Below are 14,384 nucleotides of genomic sequence, written 5' to 3'. Positions count from 1 at the left end.
TTCAGTTTTGTATATCCTCTTTGGGAGAGATCAGGATAAGATAGATTTGGAGAAAGAAGAGGCTGAGAAAATAGATGATAAATTAAAGGCCATTGAATAGAGGCTGGGGGAATCTCTGAATCAAAATAGAGAGCCTTCAAAGAAATTCAATCTGAAATTTACAATAACACCAAAAGAGGTAGTTCCAGATAAGAAAAATCCACAGAGGCTTGAGGATATTGCAAAATGGCAGTCCACTGAGATGCTGGAGAGAGTCTTGAGCTATAGGCCAACTTGGTCAGACTGCATATTGTATGTGTATTGTCAAAGTTCAATTACTGGATGAAGATCTGTATGCTAAAGTAGAAATGCTGATCCTGTTTGATTTTGTGTTGGAAAAAGGTCATACAGTGTCTAGTGTTCTCCATTTTACAGAGTTTGAAGAACTGAAATACATGCACCATGCCATAGATTCATATTTAGAAATACAGTGGGCTTTTGCTTTAAATTCTGGAGAGCATGATCCTAAGGTTACACATTTGTTAGAGATGGCAAATGTTTTGGAGATGCCCTTACAAATTGGGGCTGATGGTGCTTCAGCACGAATATACATTGGAATACAACAATATTTTAGAAAATACGCATAGAAAGTATTACAGATGAATCTTTCAATCTTACAGGGTGGAAAATTGTAGAGAAATCTAATAGTTCTTTAAAGAAAATGCACACAGAACAGAAGAGGGATAAGGAGTCCCCCAGGGATAGATTGGGTGGAACTTCATTGACTTAAAAGCTTTTAAATAGCAATGAGACAGACGGCACAGATGCTAAGACACAGTGGACTTTAGAAAGGACTGCTGAATTAGAGCAGCATGTACAGGTCCTGGTTCCCAAATGGAGAATAAGGAATATGTTACGCTGGGGAAGAGGTTTTGTGCATGTTCATACAGGAGAAGAGAAAGTATGGGTTCCATCAAAACTAATAAAAATCAGAAATGACAGAGGAAGACCACCTGAAGATCTTGGCCACACACAAGAAGAGAGAAATGAAGAAGACTGAACAAAACAGGTAACATAAAATGCTGATCCCTTCACATAGGAACAACTCTAAAATTGACTGAGACATAAAAAATGTCTCCAGCCAGAACTTCAATGATACATGGCCAATAAATCCTTGGCTACAATATCCTCAAAATTTAAAAGAATGGCATAGATAAAACTGGTTTACAGTTTAGTTTCATCCTGCACATCTCATACATTTATAATTTTAGGATCGTATAATGCTTGTGAGAAATTGTATGTTTTCAGAACAACAGGACTGGACACCGGGGATACTGGATCAAATCTCACAGGATTTATCTTTCCAGCATGCTGAGACGTTGACACATCTGTTCCAGCATCTTGCATGTTCCAGCATTCTGCTTGTTCCTGCCTCAACTGCTTAAATTGCTGCTCCCAAGAGAGCTTTGAAGAAAGCTACTAATCTCAACTGGTCCAGCATTTTAGACTGTTCCAAAAAGGGCTTCAATTAAGCCTGAAATTTCTCAACATTCAAAAACTGGACCACAAATGCCAATTGTTTGTTTTATTATCCATTTTTCCCAATTTCCTTTGAGCACCCTAACAGGATTTCTGAGTGTCCAGAAAATCAGCTAGAAAAAAAATCCATGAGAATGATGTCCAATTTCCTTTAAAGGGGGTTGGGTAGGTTTTTGGTTGTTTTCTGGAGCTATGAATGCTTATTGTCATTGGGAGATGGATATACATTGTTAATGATATTATTCAAAAAAATTAAGGTTACGATATTAGATAATGCAAATTAATTGTTAGTTAATCAACTCATACTCGTATTGGACACTAGTCTAATTTATCACAGGAGTATACATCCTAGGTTTAACAAATAGATATAATTCTATAGATAGGTAGATTATATAAAGATAGGTTAAATATGGTATTTTAAAATGCTTTTTATTAGCATTTGACAAAGTCCAACACCCATTCATGTTTAAAGTCTTGGAGAGATCAGGAATACAAGGCACATATCTAAACATAGTAAAGGCAATATACAGCAAGCCTATAGCCAACATCAAACTCAATGGCAAGAAACTTAAAGCAATCCCACTGAAATCAGGGACAAGACAAGGCTACCCCCTCTCTCCATACCTCTTCAACATAGTACTTGAAGTCCTAGCCAGAGCAATAAGACAACTAAAGGAGATCAAGGGGATAAAAATCGGAAAGGAAGAGGTCAAAGTGTCACTATTCGCAGATGATATGATAGTATATATGAGCGACCCCAAAAATTCAACCAGAGAACTCCTCCAGCTGATAAACACCTTCAGCAAAGTGGCAGGATACAAAATCAACTCAAAAAAATCAGAAGCCCTCCTGTATACCAAAGACAAAAGGGCAGAGAAAGAAATTAGGGAAACAACACCCTTCACAATAGCCACTAATAACATAAAGTATCTTGGAGTGACACTAACCAAGCAAGTGAAAGACCTGTTTGAGAAAAACTTCAAGTCTCTGAAGAAAGAAATTGAAGAAGATCTCAGAAGATGGAAAGATCTCCCGTGCTCATGGATTGGTAGGATTAACATTGTGAAAGTGGCCATCCTGCCAAAAGCAATCTACAGATTCAATGCAATTCCCATCAAAATACCAACTCAATTCTTTACAGACCTTGAAAAAAAGATTCTCAGCTTCATATGGAGAAACAAAAAACCCAGAATTTCCAAAACAATCCTGTACAACAACAGAGCATCTGGAGGTATCTCTATCCCCAATCTCAAGTTGTACTACAGAGCAATAGTAATAAAAACTGCATGGTATTGGCATAAAAACAGAAAGGAGGATCAATGGAACCGCATAGAAGACCCAGAAATAAACCCACACACCTATGAATACTCGATTTTTGACAAAGAAGCCAAAACCATTCAATGGAAAAAAGACAGCATCTTCAACAAATGGTGCTGGTCCAATTGGATGTCCACATGCAGAAAAATGAAAATAGATCTATATTTATCACCCTGCACAAAACTAAAGTCCAAGTGGATCAAAGACCTCAACATAAAACCAGATACTCTAAATCTGTTAGAAGAAAAAGTTGGGAACAGCCTAGAACTCATTGGCACAGGAGACAACTTCCCAAACAGAACACCAACAGCACAGGCTCTAAGAGCAACAATCAATAAATGGGACCTCATGAAACTGAAAAAACAAAGGACACTGTCATCAAAACAAAACGCCTGCCTACAGATTGGGAAAGAATCTTCACTAACCCTTTATCTGACAGAGGACTAATATCGAGTATATACAAAGAACTAAAGAAGCTGAAAAGCAGCAAAACAAGTAATCCACTTAAAAAATGGGGAACAGAGCTAAACAGAGAATTCTCTGTAGAGGAATATCAAATGGCAGAGAAACACTTAAAGAAATGCTCATCCTCATCAGGGAAATGCAAATCAGAACGACCCTGAGATATCACCTTACACCCATCAGAATGGCCAAGATGAAAAACTCAAGGGACAACACATGCTGGAGAGGTTGTGGAGAAAGAGGAATCCTCCTCCACTGCTGGTGGGAATGTAAACTGGTACAACCACTCTGGAAATCTATCTGGCGCTTTCTAAGACAATTAGGAATAGCGCTTCCTCAAGACCCAGCTATACCACTGCTAGGTATATACCCAAACTTTGTTCAAGTACACAAAAGGGATATTTGCTCAACCATGTTTATAGCAGTATTATTTGTAATAGCCAGAACCTGGAAACAACCCAGATGTCCATCATCGGAGGAATGGATACAGAAATTGTGGTATTTTTACACAATGGAATACTATTCAGCAATCAAAAAGGAGGAAATCATGAAATTTGCAGGCAAATGGTGGGATCTAGAAAAGATCATCCTGAGTGAAATATCCCAGAAAGAGAAAGACAAACACGGTATATACTCACTTATATAGACCTATAAGATATGATAAACATAATGAAATCTATACACCTAAAAAAGATAATCAAGAGAGCAGACATGGGGTAAGATTATCAATCCTCATTTAGAAAGACAGATGGGATGCACATTGAACATATGACAGGAGTCTACTGAGCACATTTGAAAGACTCTAACTAGCAGTGTTTTCAAAGCAAAGACTCATGACCAAACCTTTGGCAGAGTACAGGGAATCATAAGAAAGAAGGGGAGTTAGTCTGATGAGGAAAGGATAGGAGCTCCACAAGGACCAAATATATCTGGGCACAGGGTCTTTTCTGAGACTTACATGCAACCAAGGACCATGTATGAATGTAACCTAGAACCTCTGCTCAGATGTAGCCTGTGGTAGCTCAGTAACCAATTGGTTTCCCATAATGAGGGGAACAAGGACTGTTTCTAACAGGAACTCAATGACTGGCTCTTTGGCCTCCCCACCCCCCAAGGGAGAAGCAGTCCTGTTAGGCCACGGAGGAGGGCTTTGCAGCCAGTCCTGAAGATACCTGATAAAACAGGATCAGATGAATGGGGAGGAGGTCCCCCCTATTAGTGGACTTGGCAAGGGGCACGGTGGAGATGAGGGAGGGAGGGACTGGGAGGGAATGAGGGATTGGGACATGGCTGGGATACAGAGTTAACAAAATGTAACTGATAAGAAAAAAATAAAATTAAAAAAAATGCTTTTTATTATTTTAAAGATTCTTTGACAATGAGACAAGTCATCTCCTGGCAGCACCCAGCCTACCTCAAAGAAGATGATGAGCAACAAAGAACCTGCATATGGAGATGGCTTTAAATGTGGCAAATGAGCCATCTGAGCAAAAAGAAAATGCCCTCGTTTCACGACAGAATTTGCCTAAAATGGGCAAGGTTAAATGCAGGCCAATTTGACTGCCAAGAGCCAGGGTAAGCATTTCCTAAATAGTTCATATGTCAAATATACTGAGCCAGAAGGCTGAAGATGATGCTCCAATGTTATAGTGAGTTTTGGGTGACTGTTCAGGCAGCAAACTTCTGTCAATTTTTTATTTCTTGGAAGCTGCACTTCCTATTTACTCAAGTAACTAATTTTATTCCTTCTCAAGTCTCTGGTAGGATTGAAGACCAAATAGTTATAGTTCCACAATTAGGCTTACGTTGTTTAGAATTTTAGAAAATATTCATATAGGTAATACCAATGAAGATAAAAGCTAATTTAGGTATAGAACTCTATACTTGTCAAGATAAGATAATCAAATACTTTCTCCTAAGTTGCCAAATGTACATGGACTGGACATTGCACATGTAAATCTTACCTAGTAGTTTTCATAACTGTTTTATAATTATTATTGTATTGAAAGAAAAAGAGCCTCTTATTGGACTTAAAGGGGGAAATGTTGGTATAATATTCTTGGGGAATGTATACAATTTAATTAACCTTGTTCATTCACATGCAGATTTCTCTACCCCACTCTCTGGTTTCAATCTGGACATTACATCATGATGCTTATTCTAAGCATCACCAGTTTCAAGTTTATGTAAACATGCCACCATTTGTTCTCTATGTTGCCAATAAAAACAGCCAGCCAATGCTGAGCAAGAGAGAGAATAGGGTGGGACATCCTGGTCTGGAGGGGAGGGGAAAAAAAAGCAAGTGGGAGGAGAGTGCTGGGAAGACAGATCTGAGAGGAGAGTACTTGGAAATATCAGGAGAGGTGAACCTAACCTAAGATATGACTAAAAAGCAAGTATAATGTGGGAAATCTGAATGGGAGGAAGTTATGAGGCCTTGGAGGTTTAGGACTTAGTAATTATTGCCCAGCATTGTGCTCTAGGTTAATTAAATAAATCCTAGTCTCTGTGTGGTAATTTGGGTATACATCTGATTTAGGAATAGACACTGCTTACCTAAAAGATAAATCATTATTAAATATTAATAATCAACAACAATTTCTGGATATTCGATTCCAGTCCACTGATCCACCAGTCTGTTTCTGTGCCAGTTCCATGCAGTTTTTATTACTGATGCTCTATAGTAAAGCTTAAGATCAGGGATGGAGACACCTCCAGAAAATCTTTTATTGTACAGGATTATTTTAGATATTCTGGGTTTTTTGTTTTTTCATATAAAATTAAGAATTGCTCTTTTGAGTTCTGTAAAAATTATGTTGGTATCCTAATGAAAAATGCATTGAATTTGGTGATTGCTTTTGCTAAGACAGCCATTTTCACTATGTTAATTCTACTGATCCATGAGCATGGGCGATCTTTCCATCTTCTGATATCTTCTTCAATTTCTTTCATCATGCAGGTCTTTCACTTGCTTGGTTAGAGTCACTTTATGTTATTTGTGGCTATTGTGAAGGGCGTTGTTTCCCTAATTTCTTTCTCAGCCCATTTGTCTCTTGTATACAGGAGGGCTTCTGATCATTTTCAGTTAATTTTGTATCCAGCCATTTTGCTGAAGGTGTTTATCACTCCCTGGTAGAATTTTTGGGGTCACTCATATATATTATCATTTCATCTGCGAATGGTGATCCTTTGACTTCTTCCTTTCCGATTTGCATTCCCTTGATCTCCTTTAGCTGTCTTATTGCTCTAGCTAGGACTTCAAGTACTATGTTAAAGACATAGTGAAAGAGTGGGCAGCCTTGCCTTTTCCCTGATTTCATTGGATTGATTTAAGTTTCTCTCCACTTACTTTGATGTTGGCTATTGGCTTGCTGTATATTGCCTTAAATATGTTTAGGTATGTGCCTTGTATCTCTGATATCTCCAAATCTTTAAACATAAACAGGTGTTGTATTTTGTCAAATGCTTTTTGGCATCTAAGGAGCTGATTATGTGGGGTTTTTGTTGTTGTTCTTTCAGTTTGTTTATATGGTGGATTTATATGATGGTTTATATAATGGATTTCCATAGACTGAACCACCCCTGCATGCCTGGGATAAAGCCTAGTTGGTTGTAGTGGATAATATCTTTGTTTGTTTGTTTTTTCAAGACAGGGTTTGTCTAGGTAGCCTTGACTGTCCTAGAACTCACTCTGTAGACCAAGCTGGCCTTGAGTTCACAAAGATCCACCTGCTTCCAAGTGAACACCACCACTGCTTGGCAAGAATCTATTTTTAATAAAAAGAAAAAAACAAGGGTGGGACTGGGAAGGGAGGGAGGAAGGGGCTCGAAAGATGTAAAGTGAATAAAGTAAATAAATGAGAAAAAAAAACAAGAAAAAAGAAAATTAAATATCAAAAAGAAAGAAATAAGCAGGTTAAAACAGAAACCAACCAAACAAAAAAGAAACAGTGGGAACTGGATTGACAGCCGAGTAGATAATAAGAGTACTGGCTGTTCTTGGGGATGACCCAAGTTGAGTTCCCAAAATCCAAAGGGCAACTCACAAGTGTCTGTAACACCCGGTCCAGGGTATGCAGTGCCCTCTTCTGGCCTTCCAGGGAACTGCATGCACATGGTGTACAAACATGCGCCGAAGCAGAAACTCATTCACGAGAAAATGAAAACAAATAAATCATTTTTTTTAAAACCTTTTCAAAAACGAACAGTGAAAGGAAAAATGCTACAAAGTGACTGTGACTGAATTGATAATGACATGGTATAGCGATGAATGGATCAGCGGGGTAGAACAGAATCCAAAGCTAAACCAAGCTGACAAATACATGGCAAAAATGTATTTCTACTCAATGGCATAAAGCACAATTAATATATGGTGCTAGCACAACTGGCTACCCATCTGATAGAAATAGTTCCTTATCTAAAATTATGAATTAATAAAGTCCAGATGGAGTCAATGTTTCAGTACATGCTATAGATAAAGCATCAAAAGTTAGGAAAAACAAAACAAACAAACAAACAAACCTAGGACATAGCACAACATGCTACTTAACCAGAAAAAGAAAGAACCACATCTGAGTTCATAAAATTTGAAACTAATTCATGTTGTAAAAACCATTATAGGCAAAGCTAATAGGCAAATGCTCGTAACCTCTGCCAGTTTACAAAAAGTCCCTCAATATTGGTAAGAGACAAGCATCACAAGAGGAAAATGGGGGAAATTGGTGTGGCAATTTGAATAGGTATGGTCCCACAGACTTGTGTGTTTGAATGCTTGGCCCATAAGAAATGGCACTATTAGGAGGGGTGGCTTTGTTGGAGGCGTGTCACTGCGTGTCGGTCCCTAGAAGTGTGGGAGGTCATCTATGTCCAAGCTATGCTCAGTGTGGCACCGCCCTCCTCCTGCTGCCTGTGGGCCGAGCACCATGTCTGCCTGCACTCTGCCATGCTTCCCACCATGATGATAATGGACCAAACCTCTAAATCTGCAAGCCAGCCCCAACCAAACATTTTCTTTTTCTAAGACTTTCTACAGTCGTGGTGTCTTTTTACTAAGGCAATGGGAAAGTGAAGTTTGTGTGAACAAACTGTAGCCACAGACGTGATACTGCTTGAGCTAATTAATAATTAGAGAAGTGCTAATTAATATAAAAGAATAACCAGTCCACAGGCAATTCAATAAAAGAAAAACAAAGCAATAATTGCAATTGTTAATAGAATGGCGAGGGGACGATACAAAGTTCTACATTTAATTTTGAGAGCAGTCCAACTTTGAAGAACGTCCCCTGTAGGCTCATGTGCTCAAACAATTAGTGCTCAGCTAGTGGCTGTGGTTAGGAGGGTTATGGACACTTTAGGAGGCAGAGTCTTGAAGGAGGAAGTCCGTCACCAAGGGCAGGCATGGAGGTTAGATAGCTTGGCCGACTTCCTATTCTCTCTCTACTTCTGAGTGCTGATAGGCTGTGTTCTCAGGCTCCTGCTGCCTCGCCTTCCACAGCACAGTGGCATGCACTGCCCACTGAAATTCTAAGCCAAACAAGCTCTGTTTCCTGTAAGCTGCTTTTGTCAGTATTTTATCTCGACAGACTTGAAACTAATAAAGAGCCTTACGAACGCTTCTACGTTAAATACGTTCCAACAAATCACACTCCCGGGAATCTACCCCATAAAAACCAAATCACCAATAAGACTTATGGCAGCATCCTCCTACAGCAAAGAGCAAGGAACAGTGAGGTCGTAAATAGTGGTACACCTGTGTGGCATTACTCAGCAGACACGAAGACTATACACACATATACCATCTGACACAGAAGGATTTCCTTAAAAGCATCTTGAATGACAAAAAAGAAAAAAAAATGTACCATAAAAAACTGTGGCTTTATCTTTAAAAATCAACTCTTAACCCAAACTCATTAATGTGTACGTGCTAAAGTATGTCCGTCTTTGTTCTCCTCTCTGTCTCTGTGGTTGTAAGGAACAGAGACAAAGAAAGAAAGAAAGAGAGGACGTGACAGCATAGAAGATTACAGCGCAGCCCGCTAGCACTCAGTTCCTGCAGGGGGAATAGAGTGCAGGGTCTAAAAAGAAGAAGACATGACTCCACGGATGTTAAGTAACTGTCAGATCTGTGCTTAACTGAGAACCAGGAATGCCACGTGATCGCAGGAGCACCCATCCCCCTCAGTCTTCACTCTCAGACCGCTTCACGATGATCTGACATCTGCTCATTCTCTAACCACCAGTACTGTGGAGTGTCTACATCTGTTCTGCATTTTAAAAGATTCCTATTGTTAATTAATGGTTAACTGTTCACTCGTTTTACGTAAAATCACTTTTGGACACCACTTTTCCGGTTGGTGGTTAGGGGTTGTGGTAGTCTGTGAATGAGAATGGCCGCCATAGGCTCATGTATTTGCATGTTTGCTCGTCAACTGGTGAAACTAAGAAAGATTAGAACGCATAGGTGGCATGGCCTTGTGGGGGCAGGTGTGGCCTTGTTGGAGAAAGTCTGTCACTGGGAATGGGCTTTGAGGTTTCAAAATTCCATTCCAAGCCTAGTGGCTTTCTACCTGATGCCTGCCTATCAGGATGTAGCTCTCAGCTCCTTCTCCAATACCACATCTCCCTGTCTGCCTGCTACCATTCTCCCCATCATGATGATGGTGAACAAAAATCTCTGAAACTGTAAGCAAGCCCCCAGCAAATGCTTCCATATGCAAGAGTTACTGTGGAACCCCACTTCCACAGTAACGGTTGAAGTCTGACATGTCTGGTGGACTCCCTTTTCTTAGTGGGGTTCTCTCTCCGCCTGATCTGTTAGCCCCAGATCTTGTAAGGAGTGTCACATAACCCTCAGGGAAGATTACAAGCTGGACCCTTTCCTAATAAGAAAAACTCTCTGACAGGCACCAGGGGAATCCTGGAGATACTCATCCTTTCTAATAAGATGTCTTGACTTTCCAAATGACCTTTGACTTTACCTGGAGCTCTTCTCCAACCCATAGGATAATTAAGGACGGTGTTAGGACCATGTTACTGCATGTAAAAAGGAGACACTGTACCACTACATGTAAATCAAGCACGCCTGGCACCTCTGACCCTGGCAAATCAAACACATTCACCCTCAACGACCCCCCCTCCGACTGCCCAAGGTTTAGAAATCCCTGATTTCATGCTGCCTCCTGGTGAAGGGAGGACTCCGTCCTCTACAGAAATTCGCTGCTGAACTCCAAGCAGCGCTGCCAGCAGAGCCTCCGCCAGGTCTGCGCCTCACCAGCCCTGACACTTTGGTATCGTCCCTGGCTTCGGGAACTCCCGAATTCCCACTGCCTCCGACATTAGCAATCTTATTTGAAAGAGCTAAGTTGTACCACTCAGTGGCCAACTCTTTCCACACCCTGGCCTAGTGCATGGGCCTCTCCCTAAGGTGCTCTAGCCATTCCTGAGATCTGACACCTTTATTCGACTCTCTGTCAGGAAGCCTCGCTCCGGGGCCCCTGCCAAACAGAGAACAAAGAGTTTCCTTGGTCGTGGTAACTTTTCACAGCGATAGAACTCTAAGAGAGGGGATGGTATAGTTTAACACATAAATGCAAACACATAGCTATACACAAATAAATTTAAAAAACTAAGAAGTCAGTCATTATACACTTAACCACTGGATGTCAAAATGACTATCTGATGAAAATATGTTACTAAAAATGTGCCTGAGTTCCAACTGGTAATAATAAATGATGTATTAATTATGAGTATATACATTAAGGAGACTAGAGAGGCAGGTCAGTGGTTAAGAACACTGGCCACTCTTCCAGAAGACCAAGATTTGGTTCCTAGCACCCACGTGGAGGTTCACAACCATGCACGCCTCCATTTCTAGAGGATTCAAGCCCCTCCTCTGGCATCCTCGGCACCAGGAATGTACACGGTCTACAGGAATGTACACGGACATACATTCATGCAAAACACACATATACATAAGATAATGAAGTCACTTTAATGTAAACTTAAATATTTTAAGTAAAGAAGCTGTTGAAGGCCACTGGCATAGGTTCCATTCAGAGACGGAAACAGGAAAGAGTGGGTGACTAGCTCTGCCTTCATATCTCTCCATTCTGTTACCATGCTTATTCCAACAAGAAAAAATATTGCTTTTGAAACATGAAAACAGTAAAAAATAGACTATGATTTAGTATCTAACTCAAAGGCTTGGTTGCAAAGACTATATATAATAATTCATGCAAAGTTTTTAGCTCATCCCCAATGTGTTGTAAATGTTCGATATCGGGTATTTTATTTTAAACATAACCATTCTAAAAAGCAGAGGGACTGTGAAGCTGAAAAGTCAAAGCCTTTGAAAATGCCACTGGGTAGCCTGGCCATTGTCGCACTCACTGCTGAATCTGACCTCCTTTAGACTGTGAGGGCTTGTACTATGGTAACTATAGCACTCATTAAACAACTCTGTTCTCGTAAAAATGAAACAATTAGGTAACTATTGATATCACACAACAGAAAAAAGATGGCGATATTTTTGCTTTGAAGACTACATTAAGAACTTCAAGAACCATGTAAAGGCATTGTGCTCTGTCCGTCTTTGAACTGATGGAAGCTTGGGTCCTGGATCTGGAACCCATGCTGGGGAAGACTTGAGAGGACAGATTGGGAAGCAACGCAACAGCTTTTCTTGAACTCTGCCCAAGAGGAAAGTCTATTTCCAACAAAGAATTGCCACCCTAACTATGGCCTGCCTACAACACTCCAACCTATTTATAATCCACGAGAACTGAATCTGGCCATCGGTACTGCTATCCAATGAAACATCAACAATCAATCATCCCATAAAACAGCTTCATAAATGTTGTAGACACGGCAGCCACAGTACTCACATGGAATCGACCTTTTCTTCAGGGCCTTGCACCTGACCTGTCACGGTGCCTGTGCGTGTATTCTTCACCCAGCCAACCACACCTCTTTTCTTAGCTTCTCCTTCTGTATACTGGGAAAAAACAAGAGAGGTCAAGTCCCTTGTTAGAAGTCTATACTTATAACACAACTCTAGTATTCAGAACTGCTAAACTCACAATGTTTATTTATTTATTTATTTATTTATTTATTTATTTATTTATTTATTTATTTCTAAAATAGGGTCTAGAAGTTAAAAGCATCTGCTGCTCTTGCAGAGGACCAGGGTACAATTCCCAGCACCCACATGGTCGCTCATAACCATCTGTAATTCCAATTTCAGTAGACAACTCCGGTTCTGGCATCTATGGGCACTAAGTATGCCACAGACACACATGCAGGTAAAACACCAAAACATATTAAATAAAATAAAATAAAACTGTGCCCTGGTGTAACTGACCTACAGTGAGTTTTATTAATCAGATCTATTCATGAGATCAGTGCAATTAGAGAAAAAAAAAGATCAACAGTGAGAATTTCTTCGGAAATAGTTTGTATTACATTTTTTTCAGATCCGCAAAATTCAATTGTGTTTTCCTCACATCCATTAATGATGAATTATATTGCTAATCTAGGCTGCAAAGACTGATGAACCCAGGGTTCTCAATCACCAATTTAAAAATATCAATTTGTGATCAACATAAAATAAATAGATATAGGCAGAAATGGACACTGAATCATTTGAAACGTTTTAATAAAATAGAAATAATTTTAATAATAAATAAAACCAGCAAGAATACTAGACACAGTGGTCAGGAGGGCGAGCACACAGAGGGTTCTGATGATAATGGGCTGTGAACAAATTCAGGCGCTAGTCTGAAAATCATGAAAATAATGAAGATACGGGCAATAAACTGTTAAGGACAGAGTTATCCTGAAATACAGAGAGGCTTGATTGATTAGGACATGGTGGGACCCTCAGGTTAGCAACCAGAGATTGAAAATGGTGATGGCCAGCTTAGAGAATAGGTGAAAATACAAGCTACAGTTAACTTTTGGGGAAGGAGCGTTTTCAAAAATAAAACCAATAGTGTATGAAAGGAATTGCTGCTAAAATGTGCAAAATTAGTACACCTCACTGTGCAGTGTGAGATATGCCCCTGCCCCAAGGGGGGTTCTATCTAGAACATGGGAGAGAAACCATAATTTGTATCCAGTATACCTAGACAAATGCCTGATTAGAACCACATGCCAGAGTACTTTTGAAATTCATAGAAAATTTTAACTAAAACCCAAGAAAGCTGTAATAAAACTTTAATGACGATTTTAATAGAAACCACAATCAGTAATTTCAAGAAAAATACTATCATCTGTCAAGGGCAGGATATAAGCAAATACATTAGAACTGGGTAGAAAATGGTTCTATGAAGACAATGCAGCCTCTCCTGATGAGACCTGATAGACTAGGATCAGAAGGAAGGGAAGGAGGACCTCCCCCATCAGTGGACTTGGGGCAGGACATGGATGGAGAAGAGGGAGGGAGGGTGAAACTGGGAGGAGAGGAAGGAGGGAGGTACAGGGGGGGATACAAAGTGGATAAACTGTAATTAATAAAAACAATAAAGAAAATGGTTCTATGATTAAAATCACTAGTTAAACAAGGATATAAAAATAAGAGAGATTTCACTTACCATTCTGAAGCAAACACCTGAATGAAAGGACAAAAAGAAATGTCATTTGCATGCCTTTTACAAACTACGCACTTTCTGTCATAACTTGTAGTTATTAAAGGGTGCGTGACAAAATGAATGAAACATTCAGTATCTGAATGCATTCAAAGGGTCTTCTTAAAAATAATTTTCATTTAAAATAAAGACTTCTTGGAAAAAAACATTTGAAATCAAAGTATATAATGAAATGCCGGATTACACTTTCATCATTTTTTAAAATGTTTATTAATCCTGGCTACTTAAGGCTGAGGTAGAGGAATGATAAGTTTATGTCCAATCTAAGCTACATAAAAATTCAAGACCAACCTGGACAACTTTGCCTCAAAATAATAAGAATAAGAAGGGAGAGAAGGTCATCTACACATGCAACTCAATCACACATTTGCCCAACATGTATGAAGCCCTAGACAGTCCTCAATTCCACAAAACTGAATTAATTAATGAAGTAACTGTTAAGAG

General features: G+C 39.5%; 1 protein-coding gene across 1 annotated transcript in view; it reads right to left on the bottom strand.

Annotated features, from left to right (window-relative positions):
- The window catches only part of Acyp2 (acylphosphatase 2), a 136,623-nt gene that overhangs the window by 105,549 nt on the left and 16,690 nt on the right, over nt 1-14,384 (bottom strand). The window contains exons 4-5 of the mRNA XM_055628748.1: nt 13,887-13,903; nt 12,180-12,289 (exon numbers count right to left, since the gene is read on the bottom strand). Of these exons, the coding sequence (XP_055484723.1) occupies nt 12,180-12,289; nt 13,887-13,903 (127 nt within the window). The remainder of the gene's footprint in view (nt 1-12,179; nt 12,290-13,886; nt 13,904-14,384) is intronic.

Source organism: Psammomys obesus, unplaced genomic scaffold (assembly GCF_907164565.1).
Source record: "Psammomys obesus unplaced genomic scaffold, mPsaObe1.curated_primary_1811, whole genome shotgun sequence".
In the NCBI taxonomy this organism is placed as follows: domain Eukaryota; kingdom Metazoa; phylum Chordata; class Mammalia; order Rodentia; family Muridae; genus Psammomys; species Psammomys obesus.
The sequence above is the reverse complement of the archived record's forward strand: the minus strand, read 5'-3'. Positions and strand labels throughout refer to the sequence as shown.